We start from the raw sequence: 12034 nt of genomic DNA on the forward strand, positions 1-12034 counted from the left end.
ACCTCATATTCATCATCTGCTATGGCATTGTACTTGGCTTTTTAGATCTTAATTAAGATTAAAACTTCCACTAGAAGTGTAACATTTTATGTCTAATCACATATCAAATATAATTCTTTCTTAAAAATAAAATAAAAAATATCGGTTTACTTAGTACTGTTATTTTCATTTAAAGATTTTAAAGAAAAGGTAAAATCTAAGGAGTATAAATAATACCATTTTATAATATATTTTTTCTAGGAATCATATTTCTAATGATCTCCTTCACGTGAAAGTGATTTGTTTGAAAATAAAAGATTCCGTATATCAAACATCACCTAACTATGATGTAAGTGTAGACACGATTTTTCCCCTATCGAACATGAATGCAACGGATTGTCCATCATTTCTCCATTAGAAAATTCAGACGTGATGTTTGTGTCGCACTAACATTATTTTATTTTTAACGACAATATCCATATTTTTAACATTATTTTATTTTTCTTTTCAAAGTGTTGTACTTTAAAGTGTATAAGTAATTCACTTAATAACACCTTAGTTTTTTTTTAAAAAAATTCTCCTAAATTATTATTCCCAAATCCTAAAGTGTTTTTCCTATGTATGGAGGTCAAACTTGCTTTCATTAGTAATACATTTATATGGAACTATTATTGTTAAAGTGAAATTATTTAATTTTTAAAAATTAGCATTTAATCGGAAAAATAAGAGAACTTATTGCAATGAAAACACAACTTCAATATTTTTAAGGAATGTATAAATACTTACATAATATTTTGATAGAATGGCTAATTCAGTAGTTAAAAGTATACTCGGTTTCAATTTAGTTCTAAAACTAATATAAATGAAAATATAAATCGTAAAAATAACTTTTATATTCCGCAATTCTTTGTTCACTTCAGGTAAGTAACTTTTTATTTATTTATTAACATTTATTGTCTTAACGGAAATATATATATATATATATATATATATATATATATATATATATATATATATATATATATATTTCAAATCATTCAATCTATGATATTCCCACTGATCTCTCGAGAACTACAAGGCCTAGTTTATTTTAATCGATTATAACACTGGTCTATTGTTCATAGTTTCTTTTTACTCTTTTAAGATTTTAATATAAAAACACAAAATAATTTAATAATACTTCTAATTATGAAAAAAGTTGAACGAAAGAGGATTCATCTGATGAAATGTGAGTAAACTTTTTGGTTTTCCAACGTCGTCCTGATGAAGAAGTTGAGTGGTTAATGGTCAATCTGTAGTGACTTCGTTTATTTGAGCAAAACATGTTCTAAGGATGCATATTTTTTTCTTCAATATGTAAATGAAGCGTCAGACCACCAAGTGTTGAATTTTCCAAATACTTATTCGGGATATAAAAGAATGCAAATACAACCTATAAGTGCTTAATGAGTAAGATCTTTCAAGATCATATGGGAAGAAGCGTAAACATCTACGTCAATGACATGATAGTAAAATCTTAGTCATGCTAAGAATTTGGTCGAGATTTTTTTATCAAATTTAAAGATACAACATGAGTCTAAAAAAAAATAATATTAATATATGTTAAACCCAAAAAAAATGTATAAATAAGTTAAAAGTCGTCTAAAAATGTTATTAAAAGTGTACATGATTTAAAATCATTTATACTCGCATATTACACAGTTAATTCAAAATCAATTCTACTCAACTTAAAATCAAATTACTACAAAGTCTAGTTCAGATAAACTGACATTTTTTTTTGGTTTAATTTACAGAATCTGTATTGCTGCATAAAAGTTCAAAAATCAGCAAAACTACAAAAAGACTGCTACTAACCAAAGATACTGTAAAAGCTTCTAAAACAGAACAAAGGAAGTCTAATGGTCAGGAATTCAGAAATCAATACCACACAAATGGTAACGATATCAGCCATTATGTTGTGCTTGTTTTAGTCAAAAGTAGAAGATAGAGTTCATGGAAATCGAGTAATAAAAACAAATAAAAAAAATCAATTTCACATAATTGATACAACATCGACGTTATTTTTACCCTCAATTTCCCTCATTTTTTTTCCTTACATTAAGGTTAAAATACTTATATCTACATTAGCTTCATTTTTTTTTTGTCAACAGTCTTCTAGTTATTTAACCAAACAGATTTTTTCAATTTTTACCCTTCTTCATTTCCGCTCATCCAAACAATGGTTCACTTTCTGATTTTCTTTAATATCTTCACCTCTTAATTTCTATCATATTTGCCTATATCTTGTGTCAGTCAATCAATGCACAAATGGTATGCCAAGTGTATATTCATATTCAGAAAGGGTTTATGAACTATTTTGAAACAACGTGGTGGGGTTTCTTTTCAATTTAACGCAAACAAAATGCTAAAATATTCAGAATGTCTAATTTTAAAAAAAAAAACTAAAAAAACTCAGGGCACAGCTTCTAATGCCTCAAAAATTTCACATTGGGAAATATAACGTTAACTACAATGTTCGGATCGGTTAGTCAACCAGTAGGCCTACCTATCTAACATTACAACTACACCAAGAAAAGATCACCGGAATGGCCTGGCTAGAGCAAAATATGCATCTGGATTTATCGACATCAATAACTCTACTACGATAACCTTTTCTGGGAGGGACACCTTGAGACCTGGTTCAATGATACCTGCTTCGGAAAATCCAGGAGAACGGTTAGCGCTTCAATAGCAGGTTAGGCTTAAACAAAAAGTAAGAAGAGCGACTGATATTTACTTGGGGAAAGCCTTTTTCCTCTATACAGCTCCTTTGCTAAAGGATTAGCAGCCCAATGATTGACAGCCACCCGGCTCAAAGGTTGAAAGCCAACTATCTTCCCCTCGCTTGAGAAAACCACCTAAATTTCAAACAATTGCATGGGAAAAACATCAATTAATGCAGTATGAAGAGTTTCTAGACAAAATTGCAAATATCAAGACTAGATTGAATAATACAAACCAAACATGACATAACGCAATTATTCCTCCGTGTTCAGGAAACCCCAGTAGTTAATGAAATTAAATTCTAATCATTAGTCATGCCTTTGAACTAAAAAACATACAAGCCAAAGGAGAAGATTATTAATTATAATATTCAGAAATTCTGGGGTACCTGGTAACTGGCAATGTCCTGTATGGACACTTTTGCATCTGCGTTTATATTCTCTGAAGAAGTAGAAAGAGTATCAACACCTTCAACTCTCAAGTAAGCTGGCAATTCTCCAATCCAGACACCAAAATCATCTTCAACCTTAATTTCATCCGACCAGCCAAAAGTGCTTTTTACTTTAGTAATAGCTAACACGCAATACTCTCCCAACTATCCATGAAAGAGATCCAAAGAAGGGATTCTTAGAAAGATGTATAAACAATACCAATATGCTAGGAGAAACTCAGAAAATAGCTAAAAAATTACCTACAACCTTTGTAGTAAAGATTCAGTGTTGCAATATTGGAACGTAAACAGTTTCCAATATAACAATAGGGCACAAAGCCAGGAAAAATGCCGACGGATTTTCAATATTATAACTTATAGAGATCAATCGATTTCCAATGACAAGTCTTTTTTCATTCTGTGTTTTCATTGTGTCAAACATGGTATGCAGGCTATATATAAATACATAAAATAATATAAGAAAAAGAAAATGATAGATTGCACACCTTTGTTGCATCCAAAAAGTCATGCACTGAAACCTTGACATCAGATGATGGGAGAGATCTATATTCTACTGATCGTTTCCTTTCCTTGCATAACCAAGGCAAACAAAATTGACCGAAAACACTAATTGCTACAAGAAATATACCACTTGCAAGGGTGACTGACAACAATTTAGGAAAAGAATTCCCCTACACAAAAATAAATAAATAAAAATCAATTAAATAGTGTACTCTGTTTGACAATCATTCAAAAAACGAATTAGTAAGCATAAAATATAACTAACAAGAAAAAAAAAAATCAATGTGAACTATCCTTGTTTACTTGTTTATATATGCGTACAAGAAAACTATATCTTCAGCATCATTAATTGGTTAAGTTTCAACAGTTCTTCCTATAAAGAAAATATGACATTTCCTTCTTTTGGTCCTCAAAAATGGAAGCCACTAAATATGGTTCTTTTTTAAAAAAAAAAATACAGGAATTGGAAAACAATATATTCTCCTGTTCACAATTGGAACACTCTGCATGATATTGAACAAGGATGTTATTGGAAGAGTAACTTTATATATAGAAAGACATTATCATGTAGTTTCTTTTTACTCTCCAACAATTTGTTACCCTTTTATTGAACCCTTTGGCAAGTTTGGCAGAGACAAAACCCAGAGAGTTCCAATAGATTTTAACATAACACAAAAGGCCAAGTCTTGTAAATGATAAATTGGAGAATTTTAAGAAGAAAAAGGTACAATAGATTACCGTTTTATTGGGCACATTGGCAAACTTAGCAGCCAAACCACAGGATAATTGCTTATCAGGTAGTGAATAAGGATCTACATAGTAGATATCTAGAGTTTCAGCCAACTGAACCTGCAATTTTGTTCAACTTATAACTGATTACATCTATACATGATATTAATGACACAGTTACGACAAACTTAAAACCACCCAAGAACAACCCTTTCTATACTGAAGATGTATTTGCAATAAACAGTGATAAGTATTGAACTAAAGACACCATACTCAAACTTAGCAAACAAAACAGAAATTGGCAGAAGTAAAGGGCCCCGTCTATTTAGAACTTTCTTGTCCATGCGTCTTATTAGAAATCCCTTTATATAATTTAAAAGTCTGAACAAGGATCAACTAATTGTCCATGTTCCTCTATATATCAACTAAATCTTATAGAATCAAATGTTGTCGGTTGTAAAGAGACTAACGGGTTCTCAGTTTGCCTCCCTTTCACTCTTTTCAACTTTTCTTCGATATTTAATTTTAACCATTTGTAATTCTTTGCTTGTGTTTGTTTGCCTATTACTTTTCTTTTCCCAACAAATTGTTGCAATTGGATTTAAAAGAATAATAATTTAAAGAGAAAATTCAGATGAAGGTATACTTAGGTTTTAGTGGTTTTTATGTGATATATTGTAAGAACTTACTTTGACCCCTTCGGTTCAATTTTAGCCAACGGCCTGGTTTTAAGTGGCTAAGACTTACTATCCTTTGTCTATCTAACAACTTGAAGCGAGATGGGAGGAGGCTACCCACCACTCAAACAAGTATATTGAGCGAAAGATGTTACAATCCTCTTTTCCCGTCTTTTTAATAAAACTGAAGAAAAAATAAAGCCCACTGCTAAAGTTTTCTTAAATAGCAGAGACTAGAGTCCCTATATTTAAAAATAAAAATAAACACTAAAAATAAGGAAAAGAAACAATACCATTTGGGAGTGGGTCAAAACAACTTCCCACCTATTCCCTGCTGCAGACTTCTTCCAGCCTTCAATTTTGGCATCTCCCATTATCTTGGTGTCAATTTCTAACCGATATGCAGGTACATACTCACTTGCCCAAGCACTGAAACCAGAACCACCAATTTTCTCTAACTTTTCATAACATGATGGCCTCCACCAATGCCCCGACTTGATTTTCACAGTCTTTAAGCCATCCTTCATTGAATTATAATTATCCAGTAGACTCCGAGCATTTTCAACTATCTCGTCTTCAAATAATCTGGATAAAATAACTGCTGAATCTTTTGACTGAACACTTTCAGGTTTTCGAAACCAGTGAATGAAGCCACTTCTATTACCACCTAGTGTTTTATCAAGAAATTGTGATTGAGTGCTTTGAAGTGCAGACATGCAAATAGCTTCCGCAAGCACAGAGATAAGATAGTCATTAGATGAGCTGAGAGAAAAAGATGCAGGAACCTGCTCATATGAAATGCATAAAAGAACTCAACACATCAGTATCAGGTCCACCTGCAGTACAGACATTATAATATGACATTACAATTTACAAAAGGAACAGATATACCAAAACTCAAAAGATTCCAAAGAAACGATAATTTACAAACCTCTCTTGGTGTTTCAAGATCCTCCATCTTCCGTTCCTCTCCTGGTTGAAAGACATTCAGGTCATAGCTCCAAATCTGCTGCAAAACTACTTGCCGAAAGGTCATAGCAAGTACATTCTTAGACCCAGAGCCAGAAAATACATCTCTAGGAAAAGACTTCCTGAGCTTAGCAGCTTTTTCTTTGACTTTCCTAGCAGGTAAGAACTGTCAAAACAACAAGCTTTGAAATTCAATCCTCAAATTTCATTCCCACAAGCTCCCACCAAAGACAACATACATAATTCACACCAAAACATTTCAAAAAAACAAAAAATATCCCGCAATTGAAGCTTAACATATATAAGCACCTCAAACATGTCCACATCACAGTTTCCTGGTTACAACATTTACTACTTTTTTTGCTTAAAGAAAGGTATCTCCATGGCCACAAGCTATGAGACTAATTCCCCAAGAGGTAGAGATCGCTGAATTGGGTTCTATTACATCTCCAAACAAAATCTTTGCTATACACAGGATCTGCATGCTTAAGAAACCTCTGGTGAATACCAACTGTGCTTTACAATGGTGATATAACATACGCCCGGTTTCATCCCTGATGCACTCGTTGCTCGATATATACAAAATTTTGTCTATTTCTGGATAATTTTTTCCTTAAATGCTTGTATAAGAATAAAATAAGAAAGTAACATGAGTGTTTGAAAATATTTCTCCAAAAGCACTTCTAGGAGAAAAATATAAAAAGAAAAATGAAAAGATTCTCTCTCCATAAACTAAAATTATGTATTAGTTAATTTATAGAAGCCCTCCCATATAACTTCTTTAACTTCTCATTTTCAACTAAAGCATGCGCTAACTTTAACTTATGAAAAAACTCATTTCATTTTTTTCTTATTATCTTTCTCTCAATAAGTGTTTGTGGAGAAATTTGTCCAACCAGACTCAAATGAACTTTGCACTAAACATATATAGACGTTATATCGTCTAACTTATCTACAAGTTGAACTACATAAGCTGATTTTACCTTGGGAGATAAATTATTGGTCTTGCCTTCTTTGCTTTTCTCTTTTGTAGACAATTATGACCAAGTCATGGAACCTAAGTACAACCATCACATTATGCTGTAACGAACAGAGTTTCATTTCCAATTGAGTCATGCTCTCTCCTACGCGCACCAATTGCACGAAACAGAACACACAATACACAGTTTTTTAAAACACAAATCGATTAATAAAATCCAAAAGAAAATAACAGTGTTCTTTGACAGAAACCACTGTTCATTTCTTTCTGACAAAACATTTATCTCTCCCCTTTTCAAATTTCACGAAACGAAGTGCAGAAAATAAGACTGAACGAACCAGCCGAGTGGAGACAGTGGCGCGGTCGCTTGAAGGAACAGGGAACACAGTTTCGACGACCATGGCCTCCATGCCGGCGTCGATGTGGTCGGAGGCAACTTGTCCGCCGTCGGCGGCCGACGCAGTCAAAGCTTGCTGGAAATCGACGATTCCGACGAGAGTGAGCTGAGACAGGTCGTTTTCGTAGGTTCTGACGCATGGGAGGTTCTTGCCGTCGGAGTCCGCTATGGCTTGGAGTACTTGCTGTTCCGTCACCGGAATGCTTTTGGGAGAAGAGCAAGAGAGGGAAAAGATAGAATTTTTGGATTTGGTGAAGTGGAGAGTTGATGAGAATTCGGTGTGGGGAAGAACAGGTGAAAACAGTGAGGAAGCGGCCATTGCCATTGTCATCGCGTCAGTGACGATGGTCGTCGTCTCTTTTTCCTCTTATCGTGATTCAACGTAATACTACGGAATGGACTATTGGGCCACATCTTTAGAAGTTGGATCCCCTTGGCCCAAACAAAATGAGTGTTTCTCCCAACATCTCTAACAAGGGTGTTCCTCAATAAAATTTTATTAAGGTTATTATCGTACATAAGTAAAATATTTTTCTTTCATTTTAACATTATATTTCTTCCTCTCTTTGTGGTGGAAAAAATTATCAAGCAGTCTTCCTCTCGTGGTGCAGTGCGTGGAGTGGTTCCTCGTATTTGAATAAACCTTGAAATAAAACCCTAAAATAAAAAACGTAACCTTTCAACGCATGTCAACATCCGTTTAAGGAAAAACGGATGTCGACATCCGTTGAATATACTTCCTCACGCTGGTTGATGCTTTGGACGTTCCTTGATGTTCCTCCACACCACGGCGGCGACGCTCCTTCACACCATGGCGGCAATGGAAGCTTTCAAACCAAAAAAAAAACTGGGAAGAAAAAGGAATGAAAGTGCGGGAGGTGGGGAGGTGAAACGAAAATTGGGAAAGGAGAAGAGAGTTCCGTGGGTGGATACTGGGAAAGTAAAATTAGGGTTTCAAATCATTTAAAATAGAGTAAAAGTAAAAATATTTTTAACTTAAGGATATAATTGTATTTAAAATAATGTGGGGAGGTGAAGGAAATATAGAGTGGTGGTGAAAGGAGCAACACCCCTCTAACAAGCTTCTTCCTCCACCTCTAATTTTTTAAAAAGTTATAGAAAAAAAAATTATCTTAGTAGGTAATTTTTTTTACCTTTTCTCTCTCTTAATAAATTCACTCATGGACCCACCCCCTCACATTTTTCGGATTTCAAATTTAAAACCCTAACTTACACCTCAATGTTCTTCTTCTTCATCTAAGTTTAGGTAACATACCAGTGGTTTGCAGCTTGATTTCAATTCCGTATTTTGGATTTGAAATCACATTTTTTAATGTTTTGGATTCATTTTTACGAAATGCATTATGAAATACAAAAGAAAATTTTAGGAAGAGTGTTTTGAAAGATATTTATAGATTTAAAAATATGAAGATATTTTTAAATTTGGAAATACTTTTCGAAATATCCAATTCATAATATATTTTTTTGTACTTTTCGAATTGAATTGAGTGTTTTGGAAAAATTTACTTACTGATCTAGAACATAACATCGAATCTGAAAAATAATTAAAACCAAGGTGGTGTAGGGACTTTTATTACAATTTTAATAAAGGATATTTTTGGGATTACAACTTTTATGGGAGTGCAAAACGAAAAAAAGTGGGGTGCAGAAATAAACACCCGTAAATTTGTTGCAGAATGAACTTCGTATAATTTGTCTTAGTGTGATCAACTCGTGATATTTCAATCTCTTTTGCAATGGTTATTTTATTTAATGTCCAAAAATAACGAAGGAAAAAAAATGGAGGATGGATCATGGTGATAATACATTTTGCTTTTCCTTCTAAATAAATTGCAGGATATATAAAAAATGACAAATTTATAAATATAATGTGAATGTTCATTTGTTATTTTATCATAAAAATGTCTTCTAATGTTTTGTTTCCGTTTAAAAAATTTCTAAAATTTTGAAGTTTGGAGTTATGTGTTTTTATAAAAAATGTTGTCAGGTGTATGTAGATTTCAATCCATGTAGAAAAACAATTTATTTGTCAAAAGAATCATTTTGCTTTCATAATTATACAATGAAAGAGTAAATTTTTTAAATAATACAAGATTGAGTGAAGTCGTGACTCCTCTCATAATATGATTTTTTTAAGTGTAAAATCATATCACCTAAAACGATTTCAGGTTTAGCGTGAGAATAATTTTGTCTTACATAAAGTTGTATCAGTGAAGTCGTGGTACATGCATATGACTTTGGTTATAATATTTTTTTTTCTATTATACAGTTGAAGTTGTATGAGAGAACATAACTTGAGCTTTGTTTTTTTTTTAATGAAGTCCTCATATGTGTCATTGCTTTATCTAAGAAGGTTTTTTTGTTCTATTAGTTGAAGTCATATTTGGTTATCAACTTTAGTTTCATTTGAAGTTTTTTTAACACAAAACAAATTCTGATTTTATTTTATTCTGTTATGTTTAATTTGTAAGAATGATATTTATTTATTGTTTTTATTTAATTAATTGAACAGTTTGATAGATACTTTATTGTATTTTTTTACTTTTTAAAATTTTAATTGAACAATTTGTAGAGATTTATATTTAAAAAAATTGAGGAAAATTTAAAATATTTGAATTAGAATATCTAAAATGAAAACATGTTATCAAATAATAATCATAATATAAATATTTATTTTGTAGAAATTAGAGTAGCAGGTGACCTTCTATGTTATCTTTTAGATGTTATTTGTATTTTATATTTGATATATAATTGTGATGTTTTTGCAATTGACGTGATAAGTTGTTGTTTAATATTATCGTCGATTTGACCGTCGTTAAGTTTTTAATTATAACAACACACTTTCTATGGTATTCATAATTGTTGAAGGAGAGACAAATGAAGCTTTAAAACAATTGTAAAGTATTGATTTTTTTATTATTGTCGATGGTGTACAAGACACCTCTTGTTACATTTTGAGCCTCTGTTGATATAGGCTTTTAAACCTTGCACTAAATGTTTTAATTATTGCAACATATTTTCTTTAGCATTTGCAATTATTGAAGGAAGTATTGATTTGATTCTTTCGAATATTATTCAAATATGCAACACATTAACATAACTCATGTTTTATAACATAGAAGATGAATTATCTTATCATCATTACAGTCAGAATAATAAATAAAGATGAACATATTTCGATCATGTGTCATGTCTACTGGTATGATCAACAATTTGTGTTTGATAACTAAGAGATAATAAATGCCTAATTGCGTCAGAGACTAATGTCTATGTAGTTAAGTTAAATGAGTGATAGTGTGATTATGAAAAATTTCTAAGCCATGTCCTCATGTTATTGTAGTTTGTTCTTATTGAAACTTATATTTACAAAACTTACAAAATTCAATTTCATGAAAGTATGATTATTGATCAACCTATACGGTTTCAACTTTATTCAAAACCCTAAAGCATATTAATTAATTGAGAATGAAAAAAAATACTTTTACTCTCATAACAAAATTCACATTAAGAAATTGTCTACTGGTAATGATGTATCACTTTGTAATATTTATTTTTCCACTCTATTAATTTTTTTATATCATGTAAGAGTTATAGAATTAATTTAGTCTTATTCTAATAATTTTTTTCAATTATTAATTATACTAATATAAATAACTATATTAAATGAAATTAATTAAAATCTTAAATATTAAAAGAGTAAAGTTATGATAAAGTATTTATAAAAACCCCGACTTTATTATAAAAAATAAAAACAAAATTCAAATGAAAACTAAAGTTGTATATGTGTTGTAAAAAAAAACCCACTTACGGAAGAATTGAGAAGTGTTGTATCATGTATTGGTGAAATTTGTGTTTTTATATTGATATAGTTCAAGAAGATAACTACATTATAATGTATCGATCTTTTTATGGTATAATGGTTCTTTAATAAGTGTGTGATGAGAAGTATTTGAAATTATACCATAATCCACAGAGTTATAATATTAAAAACAAAGTTTATCGTGAAAAGAATATAGTCTCATTATAATCTAAATCACGAAAATCAAAACATCAAAATGGTGAGAAAATAATAAATTTGTGCACCGTATTATTATATTATCAGGGCAGCAAATAATCAAAAAAAATAATTTTAAAGATGAATTTTTAATGTTTTGTTAGATATGTTTATCATAAGGTATTTGAAAAATATCAATGACAAATTAATTTGAATAATTGAAACATGGTTAAATATTTGATTATTCTTAGATAGAAGTTATTCAAGTGTAATTTGTTATAATAACTTTTACTGTGAAAATATAATTTGATTGACGTTTGTATATGTTTTTTATAATTATTATGTTTATACACATATATGTATTTGTATATAGTTTACTCCAGTTATATAATATTATAAGTGATAACAGATAATTAGAATGTTATATAATTAGTTTTTTAAAAACTAAAAATTTAGTTTAGGAGTTATATATATATATATATATATATATATATATATATATATATATATATATATTCTTTTGTTATTTAGTACAATATTATTAATTATGGTTGTATTAACATACTTCAATAAA

General features: G+C 30.7%; 1 protein-coding gene across 3 annotated transcripts; it reads right to left on the reverse strand.

Moving 5' to 3' along the window:
* Positions 1-2451: 2451 nt before the first annotated feature.
* Positions 2452-7811, reverse strand: LOC108343409 (uncharacterized). 3 transcript variants are annotated; one of them, XM_052879720.1, is made up of 8 exons: positions 7387-7811; positions 6032-6235; positions 5394-5885; positions 4433-4543; positions 3679-3864; positions 3131-3337; positions 2756-2876; positions 2452-2672 (listed from the first exon to the last, which is right to left on the reverse strand). In XM_052879720.1, the coding sequence occupies exons 1-8, from the start codon at positions 7774-7776 to the stop codon at positions 2557-2559; spliced, it is 1827 nt and encodes a 608-aa protein (XP_052735680.1). In that variant the 5' UTR covers positions 7777-7811; the 3' UTR covers positions 2452-2556. The 3 variants fall into 3 exon arrangements, with proteins under 3 accessions (XP_052735680.1, XP_017437164.1, XP_052735681.1); XM_017581675.2 differs by having other exon boundaries at positions 2452-2669; positions 7387-7809; XM_052879721.1 differs by having other exon boundaries at positions 6032-6216; positions 7387-7727.
* Positions 7812-12034: the final 4223 nt, after the last annotated feature.

The sequence above is a fragment of the Vigna angularis genome, chromosome 6 (genome assembly GCF_016808095.1).
Source record: "Vigna angularis cultivar LongXiaoDou No.4 chromosome 6, ASM1680809v1, whole genome shotgun sequence".
In the NCBI taxonomy this organism is placed as follows: domain Eukaryota; kingdom Viridiplantae; phylum Streptophyta; class Magnoliopsida; order Fabales; family Fabaceae; genus Vigna; species Vigna angularis.

Excerpts from the sequence above, each read along its gene's own strand:
- LOC108343409 (XM_052879720.1), bottom strand. The coding sequence starts at position 7,776 with ATGACAATGGCAATGGCCGCTTCCTCACTGTTTTCACCTGTTCTTCCC. Across the intron at positions 4,544-5,393 it reads TTTTGACCCACTCCCAAATG|GTTCAGTTGGCTGAAACTCT; the intron begins GTATTGTTTCTT and ends ACAAAATTGCAG. Across the intron at positions 3,865-4,432 it reads CCAATGTGCCCAATAAAACG|GGGAATTCTTTTCCTAAATT; the intron begins GTAATCTATTGT and ends ATTTTTGTGTAG.